The sequence below is a fragment of the Anser anser genome, assembly GCF_964211835.1.
Source record: "Anser anser genome assembly, chromosome: 8".
Taxonomy (NCBI): Eukaryota; Metazoa; Chordata; class Aves; order Anseriformes; family Anatidae; genus Anser; species Anser anser.
The window spans coordinates 8,834,796-8,858,316 of record NC_139728.1 but is presented as its reverse complement, the minus strand read 5'-3'; the positions used below and the strand labels follow the sequence as shown (position 1 = coordinate 8,858,316).

Genomic DNA, 23,521 nt, shown 5'->3' with positions numbered 1-23,521 from the left:
GACAAATGTTCATTTTCATTCAAGCACTGATTTTAACTGTGACCCTCATTAGCACAAACAACCTCTTTCTGGGTGTTAACAGAATCTGACATTCTAGATGTGCATCAGGAAACACCCTAACCTTCAATCTACATCACTTTTTACCTATTTGATTACCTCTGTCTCTCACGGGGTTCCAAAGAAATCTGTAGTCTTCTGGCCATGATCTAACCAATCCCATCACTCACCCATCCAATATTCCTCTCCCTTTCACAGTATGAAATACTAATGCCCAGAAAGTAAGATCCTAGCCGAGCTCCTCACCTTGCTCAGACTTCTCCACTCAATCTTACAACAGTGTCACACACATACTCCAAGGGAGAAGTTTTCAAAAGAACATAGACAGGAACACAGTGACACGGCTACAGAACCTAACATTTTGAATAAGCACCATTAATTTACCTGGCAGACAGTTGCACTCAAAGGTGAAGTCACTTGTTTGGTGACAAGTTCCTCCGTTCATACAGGGTGATGGTGAACATGGCACATAGGTGCTCTCACAGCGATGCCCTGTATAGCCCGGCTTGCACTGGCATCGGTATGAACCAGGCACGTTGACACAGGTCCCACCATGTTGACAAAGGCCTGAAGTGGCACATTCGTTCACATCTATCTCACACTTCTGGCCAGTGTAGCCAGACAGACAGATACAGGAGAACTTATTTCCAGATACTGTACAAGTACTTCCGTTGGCACAAGGTTGAGATGTACAGGCATCGATCCATTGGCAGTCCTTTCCTGTAGGATCAAGACATAAGAAACTATTAATAGGGAAAAACAGTTCCATATTTCATGCTTGATGCTAACTCAAACTGGTTGGTGTGCTACATCTTAATCTAAACCGCACATGTAAAATTATATACATTTTTACAACATTTGAAACAAAATCAACTTGCTGGTTACAGTAGGAAGCCATTTTATTTATAGGTTACCAGCAAGATACAGGATGGTGTTATTTATAAAAATAACCCATGACCTAAAATCGTACCACACTGACATACTCTTCCACTTTCCCTTCAAGAAAGGAAGGAGTGAGTTTCCATGCTTCTCCTCAGGCAAACAATTAAAAGTTTCCCATAGAAAGGTTTTGCTCACCAAATTTACTTTTTTTTTTTTTCTCTTTAGAAGGTAGACTATGAATTCAAATTGTAACAGACATTTCAGAATAGCTTCTACAGTCAGTTTTCCCATGTGGACAACCCCACAAGATCTAAATATCTTTCTGTTTATGTATAAAGGGTATGGAGTTTGACTCTCTCCCCCCACCCCCCTCTTTTTATTTTTTTTTTTGGTCATGAAGTCATTTGTACTTCCTCTCATTTCCTGTGCTAGAGCTATTAAATTTGCGAGCACATTACAGCCGCCCCAGAACATTCTAGGACTGAGTAATTCACAAAAGAGGGAGTCCAAAGGCATGAATGCAGAATCCCACCTGTGTAACCTGGAGGACAGACACACTCGTATGTTTCCTGGCTGTGGGGATGACAAGTGCCTCCGTTCAGGCAGGGCTGGGACACATAGCAGATGTGCGATTCAGAGTACTGACAGTCCTCTCCCGTGAACCCTGGAGCACACTTGCAGGTAGCCTTTCCTATCAGCGATGTCGTTTCACAGGTTCCCCCATTCTTACAGGTATTGCTTTCACAGGGGTTTCTGTACTGACAGTAGTCTCCAAGAAAGCCTTCTCGACACCTGCAATAGAGAAGAAATTACTTGCGGCACGTTCACCTTAAGCCTTGTTGTCCTGGGAAGATAACGGAAACAAAGTCCCACCACCACCTAAGCTCTCAGAATTTGCCATAAATAATAGTAATACTGAGCCCCAAATGCTAACATTATCGATGTAGCAGACAGGACCTTCCTCCGGGATTGAGCAATGTCAATGAGACAAATGAAAACTTCGGTTTGGACTGAGAAATCATTCATTACAAAATAGTGAAGTACTGCATACAATCAGGGCTGCATTAACAGCAAGAACTTCTTCTTGCACTTCCTTTCAAAAATTTCAGTAAAAACCCGAGTGCTCAAGAACTGCTGAGTAACCACTAACTCCTTGCACCTTTCCCCTTCTAATAAGCGCCCTTTTTCAGAATGAAATCCAGCAGACTACGTAACAGGTATTAATACCAGGTATTATCCATCTCCCAGAATATTTATAAAGCTTGTACAAATGCGGTGTCTGAGGGCCTCCAGATCCTCAGCAGATCTTTCTCCCCAGCACTCCCGTGAGACAGGAACACGTTGTTATCCTCACGTTGATAAGTGAATCTGGGACTGCGACATGCTGAAGCCTGCTCTCAACCAGCAACACAAGCGCTGAAGTCAGGTCTCCCACGCCCCTGGCTCGCACCCCAACGACAAGGTCATTGTTCCTCCCTCTCCCACAGAAGAATGAATACACATACACACTATCTATAACCAGGGCCATATTTTTATACAAAGATCTGTGATTGCAGAATAATTGTAGTTATTTCTCTCTAACCTAAACTTATGTCAATACAGCCTGACTCTGCTTGTCAGCTGTAATCCATCTTTTAACTGGCCTTTGTACCACGCAGTTTCCATTGAACTTCCAGTGATCCAGGACCCAGGCGAGCAAGCCTGCAAGCACCTCCTTTGCCACCCATCGTTCCATTTCTTTCTTTCAGGTAGCGGGAAGCTGCAAGATGATATACTAGAAGAAAATGCCACTGAACATACAAAATGCAAGAGTTCACTTGCTGTTTTTTCCTGCAGTGCAGAGCTGCATGCTTTAACTGCTAAGTAATCCAAGATACACACAGGCTGTGTAAGAGAACATCTATTTCAATGCAGAGACTTCAGAGGTGAACATCAGCTATGCTTCCTTTCAGGACAGGATAGATACAATTATGAAATCAAGGAGTTACTCAAGTCCAAAGAGAGGAGATTCCAGCTCCAAGAAACGCACAAAGCCTCTTGCCCTAGGACAGGAACCTAACTGTGAAGAGACTGCCTCTTCCTTCAGCATTTAAAAACGTATGGTGGATTGAGAAACCTAACTTGATAGGCCTTAAAATTCCATTTAAATCAAAGAACGGTCTGTTTTCTGAGGGGCCATGCTACAGGGGCCTGCTCTCATTCCTCTTCTATCAATGAATAACAAAGGAAAACAGTGCTGATCAAGCTTGAAGGTAAAAGAAGACAAGCTCTTGACAGAGAGCAGCACAGACTGCTTAACACGCTGGTCAGTGAAATACATTTTAGCACTACAAAGTCATCCATCTAAAACAGAACGTTATAAAGAATTCTCCCCAAAACGGGGCACTGATCTAGGAAAGGCAGATTTGCTCTCAGGGTTCTCAAGAGTCAGCTGAACACCAATTTCTAGCGCAATTTCTAGTTTGCCCAGAAATACATTAGGTGTACAGAGAGCCAATACCAAGTAGGAGTGAGATTATGATACAGCTGATAATACTACAACCATTATCGAATTGCTTCAGTGTCTACTTTTTAATGAAGGAGGAATTGAAGCGAATTCAAAGAAGCCAACAGTAATGATTAATAGAAAACTGTACACAATGAGAGGCTCAGGTGGCTCAGTCCCTTCCAAAGGGAGAAGGGAAGGAGACAGTTAATCAAAGACTCCAACTGCCCACAAAAACTAAGATTTAACAATAATTCACAGTCGAGAAGGCACGGGTATAACGAGACTTGGCAGTGAGAAGTTCAAGCAAGATAAACCCCAATTAGAAGTAGAACACACTTCACTTTCAGACACAGACTTGCATACAGGCTCTCAGCAGTGGAAAGAAACAACTGGAACAACACATTTAAGGTTGCAGTGGAATTTCTCCATCATTCAGGCTCGTTTAAAAGCACACCACGATTGGCTGCTTGCAGAAAGAGTATGCACGCTAGTTCAAACACAGCTATTCAGAGAGGTTATTATCTGAGTTACGCAAGAGGTCATTACTAGATGACCACAACTGTTTTTTCTCATGTTAAAATTTATTAACTAGCTTTAGCCATATGTCTAAAGCAACTAAGTCATACGTGCGTAACCATAATTTACCGTTCTCCACGCCCAAATGAGGCTCCTTTCACCATGCCTTAATACTTTCAACTTCGTACCCAAGAACAGACATGAAAGGAGAGTTTTTGCAGGGCAAGGCAGGATTAATAAAGTCACAGACGGTGAGCTCTGAGACAATGCCGCTTGCAGAATAGCCTCTGCTTCTTGTGCCATCCTCGGTGCAACAGCTGCAGGCTCTCAGTCAGCACAAGCTGCTGCCACACCACTCCAGAGGCAATCTTTGTGCATTCTGGGCCTAAACCGCGGCAGTTCTACAGTTTTTCCTTTGACATCCCAAATCCCTCCTAGATACGGGTTAGAAATCAGCCCAAACGCCAGCGGGCTACATCACGGCCGCGCAGGAGCTGGATCAGACAGAAAGCTGGCACCCAGCAGGCGGGGCCGTGCCAGGAGCTGCAGGACGGCTCGCCTCCCACAGCACTCGGGCCCGCACGCGCTGCGCTGCCTGGCGAACTACAGCCAAATCACGTTTCTGGACGTCCACACGCAGTTAACGAAGGGGTAAAGTCAAGTTGAACTTCAATCCTGGAAGCTTACAAGATTCCAGGATACGGATTTGTGGTTTTACCACAGCCAGGGAAGAGGATCCGGGCAGCTCGACCTTGTTCAGTGGCACAGTGTGGTGGGACCCACAGCAGATGCAGGCTCTGCACGTGTAGTCATCGTTATCATGACAGAAAGAGCAACAAAGCAGGACTTCACAGAACCCCTTCTAGGACACCAGGCAAACACAAGAGGCTTCTAACACTCCTAACTGCTCCAACAAATACAAAATAAACCCAAACACGGCAAAAAGATAAAACCCGAAATGCCTTTTCATGGGGCACATTTAACTGCTGCCCCTAGGTAATGGGGAGGAAGGAGCCAAAACACTGTAAGAGCATCGCAGACACGCTGAGGAAAAAAGGAAAGCTGAGACCTAGGCTCCACAGTGACACTCACAACCATTACCCACAAACAGCCCAGCACTTTGTACCTAACCATTCTGGTAGAAAGTTGAAGAGCGCTCCAAGACCAGGCTTGTTCCAGTATCTTCTGAGGCTAATCAGAAGAACGTGAGCGCATTTTCCAGCGGGGAACAGCAAAAGCTCTTTTAACTTAAGCTCTTTACATTTGGATAGGGCAAAGCCTCACAGGATATGCCAGACGAACATGCCTGCCTCTGTAAAGGTGCTAAGTCAGGTATACGCAGCCCTCATACCCACCATTTCGCTCTCCTGATTAAGTGCCCAATCACACAGTTATGCAACTTTCCCCTCCAGCAATTCACTGCAACCCTTTCTGAACATGAAAGAACAACAAAAAAAAAGACAGTTCAGATTTTCAGCCATGTCTCCCGTCAACAACGTTTCTAGGCACAAATACTAGTGATTTAGTTCTAAACGTTGGCGTAGACAAAACTGTGAGCATTTGCCCCTGATTCATGCTGGGCACCAAATTGTTTCTATAAAAACAGAGGCAAACACTGAAAAAGCTGGGTCTAAGTCCGGATTTCTTAAAGGATATGATTATCCTCCACTGTTCAGAACCTCAGCAGCAACTCCAGCTTCCCACTGCCCCTGCTTAGTTCTCATCCCAACCTACTCTTTCAAGCTCTTTAGGAAGGGGAGAAAAAAAAATAGCCACTTGTCTACAGAGCAGCTTAAAATTGTAGCAGCTTGTGTCAGCTCCAAATGACATGCTCAGAACAGGAAACCAAATCTTTTCCAAATAAAAGCCACTGTTTCTCCTCAGTTTTCCATCTAACACTCAGAAACAGAAACAGGAAGATGAAGTTTGTTCTGTCACTTTCTGGAAGGACATGAGCTCTCTTAACCTACTTCAACAGGAATTTAATCTTTTAAGAACAAATTTCACATACAACTTAATTCAAATCATGATTTCAGAAAGCTAGAGTTTGAAATGGGAAAATGTCCTGTGGGCTGCATCAGCTATGCAGCTGCTTCTAATTAAAGCTTCTCCTTTACTCTCTCTGGGCTACTTTCCAGCACAAATACTTTAGTCAGAGCTCAACCCATTTTTTTTCCTCCTTTTCAGCTCCAGCCTGCATTTGCCTTAGCACAGGCTCTCATGGAGCTAAACAAGAGACGTAAAAACAAAATGAAGGTATTTATCCAAATCTGAAGTAGCCCCATATCCACAGAGCCGCATTCACTCTAACGCTACAAATTGAAAACAGGAGACTCACAAAAGCTGCATTTTTTGTCTCTTCTGCTACAAAGCTACACTGAATTTACCTCCCAATATTTAGCTCTTCCTTTTAAAAAGCTGCTGGAAAATGTCTGTTCTGCTGGAAAAACCTCCTCACCTGCCATACCCTATTTCCCTGCGCACATTCGTTGGAATCGTCTCTTCAAATGCACCTTATAGGCCGTTTTAACCAGTCTACCAGATGTTCGACTTTCATGGGAGTTTCCTATTCGGGCCCAGTGATATCATCTGGAGATGCACAGAAGGAAGCAGATGGTTTTACTTTAGAGTGCGAAGGGAAGAATTTCCTCGCAGGCTCGCTTCTACCCCCACCAGCCCAACACTCCCTTCGCTTTGATTGGAAGATGCCTCAACGGCGGGGAAAAAAAAATGCAGCCTGATGACTAACGTGAGAAGGGTCTCAACTATTTTGCTGCAGATTTTAACCAGACTTCCCTCTGGCTCCCGGGTTCCGACTCCCACACCTACACCTCCTCTCAGGAGGGAGAACAGGATCCTCTGGTTAGCTTTGTAAGCGTTCCTTCCCATGTCTCAAGGCTCTCATTTATGCGTCATACTTTGAATGCAAACCATGGGATGGGACGGCCTCTCTGTTCTGCACTTAAAGCAGTACACAACCATTGTTTCTAGTCCACAGAAAGCACTTCTACAGCATTCAGCTCGGCTGTATACAAAGGAATAACAGCAGCTGAAGCCTGAACGAGCAACATTTAGTTCAGCGTTTTCTAACCATTTGAGCTCTGAACAGCTTTTGGTCTGCACGGGTAAATCACAACAAAGTTTTGATCCAGTGACTCAAGTCACTACTCTTCCCAGATTTGAAGCAGAGAAGTGTATGTACTCTCCCCTTTCTCCTCTGCCCTGGTCTCTAGGGCCTCTTTTAACTTCTAAAAGGAGACCGAAGGGAACAGGAAAGGGCAGCCCATTCTCAGAAAGGGACAACTTTTCAACTTTTGCATTTAGCCTCTTCTGGAAAACTCTCAGACCTCATCCTGCTACAAGGTCTCCTATGGGTATTCCCCATTGACTGGTCTAGGAGTGATTAGTCCCTCAAGAACAATCCTGAGAAGATATCTGCTGCAGTCCCCGAAACAGTCTTAGTCTAGGATTTTGTCTTCAGTCCCAGAAGTCCTCATAAATGAACTCTAACTCAGATCTAAGACGACCCATCGGGAAAGACAGGTAGGTCAAAATCCTGGTAGGGGGGCTGAAGTTACTCAGGGGGGTAGAATTGGGTTAGAAGCCCCTTACTGCCATGCTTGGTGCCTCTGAGTTTAGCATGCTTTGAGGTCCTCCTGTTGCCAATCTGCACGCAAGAGGTAAAACCCGTACCGTGCAAATTAGAAGCATGCACAAACTTCTGCACATGAATAGAAAAAAAGACTGCTCGCCGGAGAGGCACTGAAATACACAGAGCTGCACAGACCCCGACAGCTTTGAGCATAAAAGGATGTGCTGAGGGACACAGCCCGTTTGGCATCAGCCTGCTTCAACACATTTGACTAAGCGCACCGAACAAGCCACGGTTAATGCTGCACTTTTTACCATCAAGACCCAACAAAAGCCATCAGCATTAAAACTAATTTAGGTACCAATATCCCTTCTGCACATACAAAGTGCAGCAGTCCCTAAAGTCAAAATCCAATCTTAGAAGCTTATAAAACATGAGAAGTAGCATGGCCCGGCTTCCTCCCCAAGGCTTGGAGCACCCCTACCCCATCTCCCTTCCTTCCTATTTCTGCTTCTCTCCCTGGCACAGTCTTGCTTCTGCTCCCTGTCACTGGGGCACAGGGGAGGGAAGCTGGAAGAAGTCACAGCTGCCAAGAATGGGGAAACCAGCTAAGATATTCTCTGTTTAAGGGCCCTGCCCCACGCCGAGCACACAGGAGCATCACCATCCAAGTTATCACATCCACTTGCAGTGGAGCAGACTCCAGTGCTCAGGAAACAGCAGGCAGCGTAGCCAGCATCTCTGCTCTGCTTGTACTTGGAACAGTTGCCTGTACCCGCACCTTCTCAGCCTGCCTGCAATCACAAAAATATTGCAAGATAGCAATACTATCCCCCAGGAGAAAAGGTTTTCCCATGATGTTCACAATTAGCATTAAGCAGCGAGATGTTATCCTGACTCTCCTGCTGGAGACAAGGGTATGCAAGAAGGTTCCCTCAAGCTCAACATAAAAGCTTAGCAAAGGCTAAGCTTAGCAAAAGGCAGCCTAGAGATGCTTTGAGGAAAGAAAACAACACTACAGTGTAACACCAAGCCAAACCACACGCTGAAACTGCTTTTTGCCAAAGCAGGACCCAGAAAGCTTGGAAGGACAGGTTCCCTTCATTCTGCTAAAGCACATCTTTATTTCTACAGCAGACACATCCACATTCCTTGGAGTAAGGTCTGCCTCCTCACCACACTAGTCTCCAAATGAGTACAGAAAGAACTCAAGTAAAACTTCTGCCCTTGGAAGAAGCAAAAGACAAGAATGTGTAGTTTTCTAAATATAAAATCAAGGTCAAAGAAGGTCAGTAATTCTATCAAACAGTGCCACAAAATGACAGCCATGGGCCCGTAGCATCACCAGGGGAACTGAGCTACTTAAAGGGCACTCGCAAGAGCAATCTGATAAAGATCCAGTTCTAATTTCCTTACAAGGGTCACAATCGCCGTTCCCACAACAGAAGCCAGATGCACCAGAATAAAGCTAGTTTTCTGCTAACAAGCCTCCCTCTTTTAACGGAGTAGAGGCTACACAATTTTCTGACAAAGAAAGCTGCCATTCACTGCTTTGCCAAATATTTAGGCCAGATGTTTTGCTTATCAGCACTCATGTCACCAATGTCTTATTCACCACATTGGATTACCTCTGATGCAGGTTCTCCTTCAGTTGCTCGCTTGTTTCTTACAGACAGCAAGATTAACTAGATGGACTGACCACAAGCTAGAACAAACAACTTTGCCGAGAGGAGGTAGAGAAAGAGGAAGAGAGCCTACTGTAATAATCTACTGCCCAGCAAAGGAAGTACTGCAGAAAACTTGAAAAAAAGTGGAAGGGGTGGAGATTTAGCTAATCAGTGAGCTATCCTGCAGATCTACAAGCCTAGCCACTTGCCCTGTTAATAAGTTCAGTTTCCTGAACAAAACATATCTACTCTTACAGGCATCAAAAATTCAGAAAGTCATTTAGTTTACTACAACAGATAAAAAGTTCCCCTATTCAGAGTTCCTCATCGTGCAGGAACAAAAAAAAAAAAAAAAAAAGTTAAAACCAAAACAGGATGCTAAGAATCAGCCTGCTAAAGGTAAAGTCTCCACAACTGAGGTTTTGGGGCTTTTTTTGGTTTGTTGCTTGTTTGTTGTTTCTTTTTTGGGGGACTATTTTTCCTTCCTTTCTGCCAAAAATGTTCTTGAGCCACAACTAGAAAACAGACACACTCGTCTCTGTGTACTCTCAGCCCTTCCAGTTACTCTGGTGCCTGCAGAAGGACTGAGACATTATTTGAAGGAGGGGTTGGCTTAAGATCTGCATGAAGACTGCACAAAAAGGAGGAAGGCAACATTAGAATTATAAATAGCTCCATGTTCTAAAAAAATTAAGAGTGGTCAAATCTGCCACTGTGATAAGAGAAATGTGTCAAGATCTGGACTGCACTACAGATACCAAAAAGGAAGTTAAACTCTTGGATGAACCAAGTAAACAGTCTAAGGCATGGTTAACAGGAACATGCAAGTTGGAGAAAATGTCCTTTGGAAGGTACACGCAGCACCAACATCAATACCAATCTTGTTTATTACCTTCATAATGACCCACATACTTTGGCTCCACAGTCACACACTTACATACTCATCAGAAAGACCTACTAACGTCACACGATTTCTTGTTTCAGTCTTAAAATGGGAAAGAAAAGCAGGAAAAGTTACAACTTTTTTTCAGAAGGGCAGCTCATTTCTGTTGACAGCAACCTAAAGCAATAGAAAAGAAAAGCCTAGGAAGCAGTAACAGCTAAAAACTTTAAAAAAAAGGAACAACAAGTTACATATTTGCCTTTTTGTGGCCTTTCTGCATATCAGGGATTGATTTGAAACTGCGGAGAACCTTAAATTAGATTATGATTTGTGTGCCACAGCTGCAACTTAAGTACATCAAGTTTTGTGCACCATATTCACAGAAAGAACTAATGAGTGCAGCTAGGGAAGACGGATGTATAGGAGAGGGTGAAGAGCCAAGCCATGTATTTGCTGAGCTAAATCAACATGACAAAATTCACTTATTTTGAAAGAATGTGAGCATTAAAGAAAGGATTTAGCGTGCCAGAAAACGGTACAACTTGCACTGAGGAAGTAAACACAGTTTAAAAAATAAATCCGTTTACTGCAGATGTAGTAAACAAGACCTGCCAAACAAGGAAGATTTATCTTTTTGCAAAATAACTTAATTTTTAAGAATCTAAATAATGCAGTTAAAAAGATGAACTACGTTTAAACAGATGTGATACCATTCTCCAGACATCATGTTCCTCCAAAGCTCTTGCTGATGATCAGTTTTCCATGCAACAACAAATGAAGGCACCATTAACGACAGGTTTCAACGCTTCCCAAAATCAGTTTCGGGAAAAAGATAAATGTGTTTGTTTGGCTTTTTTGTTTGTTTGTAGCTTCCATGTTCGTTACTTTCTAGCACATGGAAGGGAACTGTCACTCTTCAAAGCACAGAGTAGTTCTGAAAAAACTTGGAAATATTTTGGGCTGATGTTCGATAAATTAACACAAGCTATAAGACAGAGAGCAAGTTCTGACTTAACTTGTGCTTACCTCTTACTGATTTAGCCTCTCTTCCTAACCAAAGGCAAAGAAATCAAATAGTTGAAATCAAAACCCAAGCATATGAATGAGAACTCTATATTTCTTACATTATAAAAAGCCAACACAGAAGAACTAATGCACTAGCAAGAAACACAGACTTTGCTAAAACTGTTATGCTGAATGCACCTGATAAGAAAATCTTAAACCACATTTCCTTTCTTTTATGGACTATGAAAGGAAGAACATTGACAATTAAAATGGTTAGAAATTAAGCCAACTTACTTGCAGTATCCTGTACCATTTTGATAAGGAATGCACTTTCCCTCATTAACACAAGGCTTGGAATCATCCATACACTGTAAAGCTGAAAGGAGAAAGAAAAAAAAAAACACACTTAATTCAGTAGCTGTACGTGTCAAGTCAAAGTTTCATTAACATATTTTGGGAAATTAATCCTTTAACTAAAAATTTTATACAACTGGAACAAAACCAAAGACAATATCACATAGTTCTATTTAATCTTTGGCAGCATCAAAAGAGAGAGACTGAAAGAACAATCAAGTAGAGATTTGTTATCAGGCTACTAAATGCATCCAGAATTTCTTTTAGGTAGATCGTCAAAGCCAAGCATGCAGTAATTTCAACAAGCTACATACAATCACTTCGGCACTTGCATATTTTGACTTCAGCGTCAGACAGTTACTACTTCCTGATCAAAATTTTATAATGAAATTCTCTGAAGTAAGTGGCAACAATTTCTAAAGCTTCTTTCACAATAGCTTGTCTCAAAGTTTCTCCTTCCTTTCTACAATCTCCAGGGACACTTGGCACTGAAATAGGGGCATCTGTCCCTCATAAGCTCCCGTGATATAAGTTTCTAGCAAACCAGAATCTGCTGCTACATCATTACTGTTGTGGTATTCTGATTTCTGTCAGGACTGTCTGAGAATAAATGAAAACATAAGAGACCTTAAAGTCTTCCAGCAAAGACTTGGGTATTCATAAAGAGTACATACTCTGAAGCTCAAAATTGCCATTTTCAGCACTGTATTTTAAACAAGACATTATGTATGATACAGAATCATAGAACGGTTTGGGTTGGAAGGACCTTAAAGACCACCCAGTGCCACCCCCTGCCACGGGCAGGGACAGCTCCCACCAGCCCAGGTTGCTCAAAGCCCCATCCAGCCTGGCCCTGGGCACTTCCAGAGATGGGGCACCCACAGCTTCTCCGGGCAGCCTGTGCCAGGGCCTCACCACCCTCTGAGTGAAGAATTTATCCCTAATCTCTAAACTAAATCTCCCCTCTTTTAGTTTAAAGCCATTCCCAATTGTCCTATCAATATCTGTCCATGTAAAATGTTGTTTTTTGGTTTTTTATAAGCTCCCTTTAGCTCAGGGCTGGTCATTTTTTCTCCAGGTTTACAGGAAACCGTAGTGGCATCGATTCAGACGGAGTGACGGAGCAAGCACTCATCCCTTTACCAGGACCTGAAGCAGCAAGCTCAGTTGTGGCTAGTTCTGAAGCAACCGGAAGGGCAAGAAATATGGAAACCCCGCATGAGCAGAGGGCACTCTAGAGCCACAAAAATTTAATCAGTCCATCTAGACCAGAGTCTGCCGTTTGAATAGCACTGAACCAGTGGATAAAGCTGGAGGAATCAGAAGATCTGCATCCCATCCTAACTTTACCCACATACCCAGAAGTCTCACACTCTTCTCAGCCTCCATTCCTGTCCCCTGCCCCTCCACACACACTTCCATGACATTACGTACCCTATTTCAACAGCCTCACTGCATTTGGGAAAGCATTTGACCGATTTTAAGGCACCCAGAGGCATCAGTAATACCCAACCACTCAAACTGCCTGCTCGTGTACCTACTGCTGCTGCCGGGCAGATGGCTTACTCTTTTTATAAAACAATGTTTTTTCCTTCCTTGAGAGGTACTCAGCTTTCCATATATGTTTAGTACGGGGAACGAGGGAAAACAGGTCCAAACAGTCTCTGAAGCTCGCGCTCCAGTTGCAAAGGGACGGGCCCAGCTCTTGGGCCGCTCGGAACAGACGCCGGCTGCCACCACCCGGGGCTCAGTGCGTTATTTGTCAATAACCTGGAGCACGCGCTACAAGGCACACAGGGGTGCGTCACACTCACAATCCTGACAGAACAGAGTGAAATTAAACCCGCTTGTCCCAGAAGGTGAACGATATTCCTCACAACACGGGTACGCCTGTTTCGTGTTAACTTGGTTTCTGAACACAGGGCACTTCCACAGCACTGCCTCTGCAGAGCTCTCAGGAAATGAACAAAATTCCACTCAGAGCCCCTTTCAGATAACCTCTGGGGTCAGGGTTACTTAGCGACAGAAATATTACCACAGATTTTCTAATGGTATTCCCCCCCGCAGCGGCCAAGCGCACCGCCACGGATTTGCACCTGCCCAACAAGTTTCATCCCATCTACCAGCAGCATCCACAAGCCTTCAGGCTTCGCCTGCTTTGGCCACACACTGCGGGCACAGCAGTTTTCATGGCAAAAATGAGCTCCAGCGAGCACCATTGAGTTATGCTGCATTCAAGAGAAGCCACAAAAGTGCTTTTAATGATTTGGGTGCCTCTTGCCACCTCCACTACCCCAAGGAAACGGAGGAACGGCACAGTGAGCTGCGCCGCAATTTGGAGAACCGGGAGGGAGAGTTGCTCTTCTCACCTCGCTACGTTCACCTCCCTTTAGCTTTTATTTTTTAAGCCCATCAAGCCAGCGAAGCAAACACTCAGAGGATTATTTCTTTTGTGCCCAGGCTTTCAAACAGGATTTTGTAACCTCTTGGAGTGCCCGCGTCCCCGGTGATTTTGTAACCCTCGTAGTAAAAGCTTAACTAGCACTTGGCCAAAGCCAGCCGCCAGCACAACTGCAGGGAGCAACAAGAAGGGGACAGCTTTCGGGTTCCAGAGAGGATCCGATTCAGTGATTCCAGTGTAGCTTGCTAGGCCAAGCACGGATACAGCACAGAGGCTTTGGCAAAGTAATGATTAATTTTCTCCTGGTTTTTGACAAATTATTTTCGCCTTGAGCTGCTGTTTAGCAGGTCATTAGACTACTAGTAGTCCCTAGAATTCTTTAACAGAGATACGGTGAGTGGGGGATGCAGGCAGCTGACTATGTATTGCATATGAAAATCTAGAACTGAACAAACCTAAAAAAAGACAAAATGACTCTTTTGTACCTTTTCAACTTAAGAAAAAAATACTGAACATTGAAATGCAACTAAAACTGAAATTAATATAAATGCAACAATATTCTAAAATGAATATTAAGAAGTAACGTGATCACTTCTCTTTTAAAAGAGAAATCACAAGGCAAATTGAAGACTACAGTTCTCACAGCAGAATTAGCACTTCTGTGCACAAAGCACTGTCTTCCTGTATTTCATATCTTCAACAATTTCACAATACATGCAAAAACAAGGCATTTCAACATGACTTACTTCAAAAGCTACTTCTCTGCTACTCTACCACACTGTGCTCAAAAGTCAATAGTATCAGAAACCATCTTCTACTTCAGCCAGCATAAAAAGTACGTGTTGCTACATCCATCATGCTAACTGGAAATATTTTATTGTGTACAGCATGAGAGGACACTCTTGTCTTGAGAAGAAAATAGTCGGCCGCTTCTCCAGCACCCATATAAAGTATGCTGTCAAGGCTGGGTCTGAAGCACTGTTTTTGACTTTTCTCTTCTGTATTAAAAGAAAAAAAGCAACAGGGAATTGTTTGCTGGATTTCTGGCCTTGGTCCAGCTTGCCAAAACAACCAGGATGGCCAGACCCTGGATTCACCCAGGCCGAGTTCAAGCAGCAACATTTTGGGTGCTACACTGCCTCACCATTTTATCCAGCGCTTTGGGGAGAGCCGCGGGAGTATTGGGAAAACACCCCATGACTATCAAGAGACTGGCTTAAGCCCTAATCACCAAGTGGGCAGGCCACCACTTAGGGAGAGAAGTATCCAATTTCTAGTTTGCATTCTAGCCAAGTTTGAAAGGCCTCTCAGATGAGGGCTTTATGCGTGTCCGAGATGAATGCTATTAGCTATGTGACCCAGCCTAGAGTCCATACAAACCCTTGGAGCATGCCTGCAAATAAAATACCAGGTTGGAATTTGCATCTAACAGGCCCACCAATATTCTCCACTATACAGGCATACCACTATTCTCCAAGGCCAGAGTGGAAAAACAGGTAGCTGCTGCCATAAAACAAGCACGAGCAGAAAGTGTTACTCAAAAAAAAAAAAACAAAAAAAAAAAACAGAAGTGCTGTGACTGAACATCTGAATCCAGCAATGCTCACATTTAAATGGAAACAGTTTAGCCCAGGTTTAATCTTTTTTTTTGGCTAAAGAGACTGTTAAAGCAAAACTAAGAGGAAAAGAAGTTACATTTCTGCCTCATTGTTCTTTAAGGATGCCAAGATGATGTGAAAGTTGTGATTTGGTTTCTATTCTTCATCTGAATGCTAAAAAATCAGACTCCTTCCAGGCTAGAAAATTGAAAGAAATCACAAAGGTCTAACATCAGAAGCTGTAAGTGTCAGAGTTCAGCTTTTAAGAGAGAAGGCTGCCATAGGGAAACAGAGCCATAACCAGAGAAAATCTGCACGGGCTTTGCTGCAAGCACTAAAAGGAAAGCAAGGCCAATAAACTCTTCACCCACAAGTTCAGAGAAAGTCAAGCAGAAATAAGAAACACAGAATACCAAAGCAATTAATGCTGCAAGGAAGAGACGTTACGAAGCTGGTTTCCTGTAGCTCTGTGAAGTGTGGCCAATTATCCTGCATCTAAGATGCAGGCTCTGACCAAGGGCTTTGCTGCAAACAGGGGGAAGACTGACCTTCTGACAGAGACCCCTGGGCAGCTAACAGCAGGGCTGAGCTCACAGTACCAACTTTCCCCATGGAAGGATGCTGTAACGGTCTCTCTTCTTTCTGCCCATAAGTTTTCCATTAAGTTTACAGGAACTCAGTACCTTAAGGATCTAGACTTATCTTATTTGGCTGGAACCCAGCTATAGGTGCAGAGGCTGTCTTGGGGGAGACGGTTGAAAACAACCTACTTAACACACAGAAGAAGAGTCAGACTAAAAATATAATGTTAGAAACCTGGAAGAAAACTAAAGGACAAAAGAGGTTTTTGACAATCTTTCTGTACGTAGTGGGTTTACTGTCACAACTGACATTGACGAGAAACAGCCTGTCATTTCGAACATTACCCATTACAAACCATGGGGAAGGAGAAGAAGGATTCAAAGCCACCAGGCAGTTGACACACAGCAATGAGGATGCTCGGGGAATCACTTTGGGAAGATCAGGCATCAGCAAGGCCAGAAACCCCAGCCATGCTACCCATCAAGGCGCCCCAAGTTCCAGGGGAGTGAAAACCCATGCCTGATCCCCTTCAGAAAAAAGGGTTTGAAAGAAGAAGCCAAGAAAATGCTGAAGGAGGAAGCACAGTACCAGAGGAAGACTGGTAGCTCCTTTCCAAGGGGCAAAGTTCTTCCACAGTGGCAGCTTGCACCACGTAAACTGCAGAAAACGATGGCTCAAAAAGCTGGTAAGGAATACTAAATGCTGCACAAACATGGAGAATACCCTAAGATAACCAAATTTTGGAGGAAAACCACAAAGGAGAGACAGCTAATTACGTTATTCACTAACCCCAAAAGATTACTGTTTAAATAAGATGAGGTACTGGGGAAGAACCTGTTAATAAATATTAGCTGAAAATATTAAAATAACTTCTTTTTGGGGAGCGAGGGGGGCAGAGGGGGAGAAGGTACAGATCACCCCATGGCAGCCACACAGGGATAAAAGAACTAGGAAAAACCCTTACCGTGAAAAAATGATAAAGCTTAATAATTCAGCTCAGATTTAGAAAATGTTAACATTTGGGGAATTTAAACAAGCTGAGCAGAAGGTTGCAGTTAAAGACAAAGCTTGTCTATACTACACAAAAATCATCTGTAAAAGTCAAAATGCTCTAAATCAAACTATCACGAGATCGCCACTGTTTTTATCACAAAAGCTTGAAATAAATTTTTTCTCAGCATCTGAGGAGCTGAGCAGAGCTCAGAGGAGTGCAAAGGAACTTAGCCAATGTCCTGCAGCTCTTGAGAGAGAAAACCCCAGTGTCTAAACTGGTTTCCTTCACCAGCTTCTCCAGACTCCATAGGAGAAGCATTAAAAAAAGATGGGAAAGTGTACATTTAAGTGGATTTTGGAATAACAAGCCCATAAGAAATTTTGTTTTAGATTTTTTTCTTTATTTTGAGCTCAAGCATCCAGGAGCTGGCAAAAGCTACCAATCTGCCCTCTTAAGAGCAGTGCTGAGAACTGTTGCCCAAATTCACAGGTAGAACTAAAGTCTTCTTGTCCTTGCAGTCTTACACCAGGGAACAGTCAGATGACTAATTTCTATCAAACATTTGTGTGACACTTTTCCTGTTGAAGAACTACTGATAAGCTGAAGTTATAACATATATTGAATTCAGGATGAATTTATAAAACAGTTCAAAAGTCTGCCAATCACACATTCTATTTTCCTTCACGGCTACAGTTCCTTGCCTTCCCATATTTTCAGCTCTCCAAACAAAGCCAAAATGCCTAAAATCAACAGCTGCAACATAAAACATTTAGTTCAAAAAAAAAAAAAGTTTTCAACAATAAAAATGTAGTGAAGGCATTTAAAGAGCTGAAGAGGTATTGGTGTTTCTATGGAAATCTGGCAGACGGAAACCATGCTTGCGTGTTCTCCATAGTCTTCCATCATTGTCCAGCACTAAATCTTTATTAATTTGAGCATTAAGAATGCCTGCCCCTGCCGAAACGCTGGGCCATTCCTTGTCCTTCCACCGCAGCCCATGGTGATGTCAGAGAAACAAGATTAAGACTTGCTGAACGGAACAAACAGCAGACACCAGTGTCATTTTGAGATACAAAGCTCTTTTTTCATCCGCATGCAGTCTAAAAAAAGGACATGTGCCCTAGGAACAGACTATTTTCTAAACAGAATGAATGATTATTTCTGTAGCTCTCAGATGACTGGGTTTAGAACGATACAGGCGCTATTTCTTCCAGATGGGCACTGACAAGACACAGCCCTTGACTTCTGTTGGTGAGACAATTTCAGAATGAACGCATAGAAAATAAGAATAGAACTACGGAAGAACTTCTAAGCGCAGATGCTTAGAAGAGTTTTGTTTTTTTTTTTTCTTCTCTCCAAGACAGATGACATTTCCTTAATGGGTCAGAATTAAATAATCTCTGTATCATTCCTTGCATTGCAGTCATTAGCCAAGAGTACAAATATAACGTCGTTTCCTTTAAGTTTGAAGTTGCAGATCCTGACCCTTCGGTTTTCCTGTTATCTGAGATTCCCAAGCCCAGAAGAAACAAGCTGTCAGCGTCCTGCTGCTCTGCCTCATCTACTCCCAGTTCCAGAAAGGACGCAGGTCCAAATCCCACCCGCCCAGACCATTACAACAACATTTCGATGGCCACATCCAGCCCAAAGGCTCAAATGCCTTTCACAACCCAGGCACCGTTTGCGAAAATGGGAGAGGCTGAGCAGGACGGGATCACGTTGAAGGGAAATAGCAGCTTACTCTAACAGCAGCGAGACACCTAAAATAATAGGAGTAGCTGTGAGAGGCAACAAAGAAGGTAAAACAAAACCAATCCACCTATTTGGAGAGATTTGAGTGCCAAATGCAGCCAGAGGCACGAGCCCTCTTTTCCCAAGCATTCAGGTCTTGAGAACATCAGCAAGAGCATCTTCACGTAATCCTGCGCTGACTAAGTAATGCCCTGCAGGAAGTGACGTGAGCGAGCCAGATGCTAATCACACTCCGTTTTGAAAGTCTCAATCAGCATCTTTGATAAGAACCCATTTGATACAGGAACACCTTCAAAAGATCAAGTAAAACTTGCTGCTCAGCAACCCCCTATCGAATTGAGCAGGCCAGCGCTGCCAGCGTTATCTAGGGAGTCTTCCAAGGATCCCAAAGCGTGGTCCACATGGATGCGCTACCTTTGGGGTGCTCTCAACCTCAAGGTAGACGGTAGTTTATTAGAAACGAGGGCTGATGCCCAACTACAATTGGGTGAAACTGGGCTTAGCATAACTCAAATCTTTCACTCCGCCAGTGACAAGGTTAATAGTGATGGTGGGTAATTATGGTGGGCTTCACTAGCGCGGATTCCCGTTTCACTCATTCCTGGATTCCCGTTTCACTCATTCCCGTCTGATCAGCCGGGGTACAAATCACTGCCATTAACAGTAATTAGCAGGAAAGTGTCCTCACCAAAAGCGCAGGTGTTCCCGCCCCACCCCGGCTTACTGCAGCTTCAACTGCAGGCTTTGACAAACCGAGGAGAAGCTCGACTGGAAAAGCAAGTTGCCGCGCCATTGGGCTCGCACGATGAGGCAGCGCTGAGCAGTCCAACCCGCGGCGCTGAGAACATCCAGGAGCCTCCTAGTTATTGACCAAGAGGGCTGACATCAGATACCTGCCGCTTCTTGCACAAGAGCATCGGGACAGTTGAGGGTGCACCTGAAAACACCCTTCGGGTGACTTCACCTTTCATTCATTCAGGCCACAGCTCCGCTCCCAAGGTTCAGGCCAGAACCTCAGGAACAGCCGGGGTGTCTCCAGACGGGGTTTGCCACCTCTGGCGGCCACCGTTCCTCCAGCCCAAGGAGGAAACCCGAGCACGACGCCGCGAAGCCCCGCGGCCGGGGCAGAGCTCGGGCAGCCCGGCGGGCATCGCGCCGCGCAGCACGAGGACCTCGGGGGGCCAGCAGCGCGCTGGGGAGCTGCCAGCGTCGAGGCACGGTTTAAATGAGAGAGAAACGTGAGATTTCGTCGTGCCAAAAAAAAGAGCAACTCGCCCCCTTGCCGGCCTGCAGAAGCCATCTGCAGCTGCCGCAGACCCGAGGCACGCCAGCCACACCGCGAAAGCGGCGCTCCGAGCTCGTAACGCGCACGGCGGGCACAGCCTCGAGCCCTCCGCTCCTTTTTGGGGCAAACCTGGCAAATCGCGTGCAGGAAATGGCTTTTTTTTTTTTTTTTTTTTTTTAGATTTCGGCTGGTTTTTCCGCGCAGCCTGCCTGCCCTCCCGCCGCAGCACCGTGCCACCGCCGCCGGCCCCGAGGAGCCGGGGGGACGCCGGGGGGCTCCGGGGGGACACCGGGGGGATCCCGCACGGGGCACCCCGCCGCCGCCGCTCCTCCCCCGCCCCCGGGACCCCTTCCCCATCCCCTCCCGTCTCCCCGGGACTCACCGGCCGCCAGCTCGGCGCGGCTGAGCACGGCCAGCACCGTGCCGAGGAGGGCGGCGAGCGCCGGCCCCGCTCCGCGGGCCATGGCCACGGCCGGACCCGCACGGCACGGCACGGCGCGGCGCGGCGCGGAGGGATCCCGCCGCCGAACCGACCGACCGACCCCGCCGATGGCGCGCGGCGGAGGGACACGGCCGCACCGCGCCGCCCCCGCTTCCTTTCGCCCCGCCCCCCCGCCCCGCCTGGCCACGCCCCCTCCCCCGTGGCCACGCCCCCTCCCCGTGGCCACGCCCCCTCCCCCGTGGCCACGCCCTCTCGCCGCCAGGGGGCGCGCGCTTGTGGGGGGCGAGGCTGGGGGGGGGGCGCGCAGCGCACAAAATGGCGGCGTTGTGGGGATGGGCGAGGGTGGGCTGAGGGGAGGGTTGTGGGGATAAGGACAGGGACACGGTTAGGGACAGGGACACGGTTAGGGACAGGGACACGGATAGGGACAGAATCACAGACAGGGGTAGGGACACAGATAGGGACAGGGACGGGGATAGAGGGTAAGGTCCGCCCGCTGAGGCATTGCCTCTGTGGGGTGGCCCCTTAAGGACCTGAAGATCCTCTGGCAAATTCGTCTTGTCAAGCAGTGCAGCAGCAGCAGGCACACACCCCCACAAAACACGTGCCCAGAGCACCGCACGCCCTCGGTGGGATGTCACCCCGCGGGCAGCACCCTGGGGCAGTGCTGTCCACATCGCCTCACGCTCCCCTTCAGACGGCTCCAACGCCTCGGCCAGGGCCGGCGGACCACCCGAAGTGCCTCCGAGCGGAGGCAGCCCGGCATTTTCGTGCCCTTCCCGCGCAGGGTGGAGGCAGCTGCTGGGTAGGGGCCAGCGGGAAGCGAGAACCGAAAATGGCTTTCACTGCCAGAGGCCGGCTCCGGTCTGAGTGGGAGTTCACGCGTCTGAAGAGCAGGTGTATGGGCTCGTGGTGGTATTTCAGCCCCACGGCCTCGGCAAAAGATAAACGCTCCTCAACAGGGCGGCAAAACGCAGGAGGAGACACAAATTCCCCCGGAGGAGGCTTGGGGAAGGTAGTGGAGTTATAAAGCGCATGCTGTTACTGTAGGGAGTGCCTGGGTTCAACCTCAACGTCCCTTCCAGCCCTAAACCATCATTTAAAGCGTTAAAAATCCTTCTGCTGCGATTCCAGCTCCTCGCAGACTGAGAGCTCTTTGTGTTATGTGCTGACATGGCATGCTGGCCTGCGTCTCCTGCGAAGGGAGGATTGTGCCGAGCTCAGGGGAGAGAGGGGGGCAATGAATAAAGCCCAGTGTTTTCCCCCTTTAATTCACTGGGGCGCTGCGGCTCCTCCCAGGCACAGAGCTGGATTGTTACCGCTGTGCCACCACCATGGAAGGAGCCCAGCGATTTTTTTCGGGCAGCCTGGGTGAAACCTCTCCCACCGCCTCTCGCAGCTGCCGGAGCCTGCCGTCGCTCGTGGGCAGGCAGCAGCGCCTTGCAGCTGGGTGGCTGTGACCGCCGTCAGGCGCTGTCTGCGGCGGTGCTCCGGGCACATCTGGCTCCCCTGAGCACCTCACATGTTGGGGTGAAGGCCGGACCTGGAGCATGCCCAGCCGCAGATGCAAATAACTGCAGGGGCAGCTTCACACTTGCGATCGCACTCGGCTGCGTCTGCAGGGTGCGGGGTGGAAGACGGCGTCGGAAATTAGAGGCCCGATGTTCGAGATTAAACTAGGGAGTACAAACTTTCTGCATGTAAAAGTATGGATGGTAGCAAGTAGCACTTGAGAGAAAATGGTCACTAAACCGAGTTGGGAGGAGAGGAAAGAAAAGCAGGAATGTAACCAGAACAGGGAGGGCTTGGATTTGCTCTCCCTAATGTAGCTAATTCAGGAGGAATTCTGGTATTTCACTGAAGGCTGCAATTTCCAGCTCCCCCCAGCACGGAGCATTACTCATTATCCCAGACCTCGAAACGGGCAGCGCTCCCTCATCTGCATTTGGCTTGGCCTGATCGCAAGCTGCTTCTCCGAGCTGGGCCAGCATCTGCAGCCGCGCCGGCACAGCTCTCGGAGGCTGACACGGCCAGGCGGGCAGACAGCTCCACCTGAAACACGTGGCCACAGAGCGAAACCACACAGGTCAGGGAAAGCTTCACGTCGCTCCTGCCTGCCTCGGGACCTGGCTGGGTTCTCCCACCTCTCCCAGGAGCCCCAGCCAAGTCCTGGAGGAGAACAGAGAGGCAGAACGGAGGGCACACAGGCAGGTGCCCAGCCGAGCGCCCAAGGCAAAGCTCCTCAAGCAGTTCCTTGTCGCAGAGGGCAGCGGGTCTGCCTCATTAAGCAACAAGCTGTTTGCACAGGAGTTAAAAATATGTTTCAGCATTGCCTCATCTTACACACCCCGTTACAGTCCCATTAAGAGAACACCGTATGCAAATAAAGATTCATCACACAGGGAAACCCACCAGCAGAAGTAACCTGCGCTCTGCCTGCAGCCTGCAGACACCCAGCCTCACCGGCGTGCCGTTTGGCTCCCAGTTTCCCACCTGGAGAACACCAGTAACACCTCACTGGGTGCTGGGGACGGGAGGAGGAGGGCAGGGTCCCCACGGGTGGCGGGCAGCTTGGAAAGCTGCGGCGAGGCAAGCGGTGCCAGCCGAGGGATTAGCAGAGCTGAACAGAGGCAGATCCGCAGTGTCTCTATTTAAACGGCAGTGGCAATTAGGGAAATCCTGGCACTTTGGCTGACAAAGGCAGGGAGATCAAGCCATCAGCGAGCCCCAGCCTCTGCCTTTGCAGCTGGATGTGTTGCAAGTCTCACTCCAAAATGATTTCTGCTGCCTGCTCCGTAAAGCAGCAGCGTGCTCGTTTTGATACCCGCGTCTGCAAGCTGCTCCTCAGCTCAAGCCTCCTCATGCTTCCTGTGCCACCACTTCAAAGCCAGCCACCTGCGCTGGCCATCGATGGGCGGTCATCCTGGGGTGAGGGTGCTGGGCTGTCAGCTGTCCCAGCTCAGCGCGATCCCCAGCAGCTGACCTCTCCCCAAAACACGGAGAATGTGTCCTGCCCCAGCCTG

General features: G+C 46.8%; 1 protein-coding gene across 1 annotated transcript in view; it reads right to left on the bottom strand.

The window, feature by feature from the left end:
- Window positions 1-20,650, bottom strand: part of NOTCH2 (notch receptor 2) — an 85,578-nt gene extending 64,928 nt beyond the window's left edge. The window contains exons 1-4 of the mRNA XM_083847663.1: window positions 20,439-20,650; window positions 11,385-11,466; window positions 1,472-1,731; window positions 442-777 (exon numbers count right to left, since the gene is read on the bottom strand). Of these exons, the coding sequence (XP_083703789.1) occupies window positions 442-777; window positions 1,472-1,731; window positions 11,385-11,466; window positions 20,439-20,520 (760 nt within the window). The 5' untranslated portion in view covers window positions 20,521-20,650. The remainder of the gene's footprint in view (window positions 1-441; window positions 778-1,471; window positions 1,732-11,384; window positions 11,467-20,438) is intronic.
- Window positions 20,651-23,521: the final 2,871 nt, after the last annotated feature.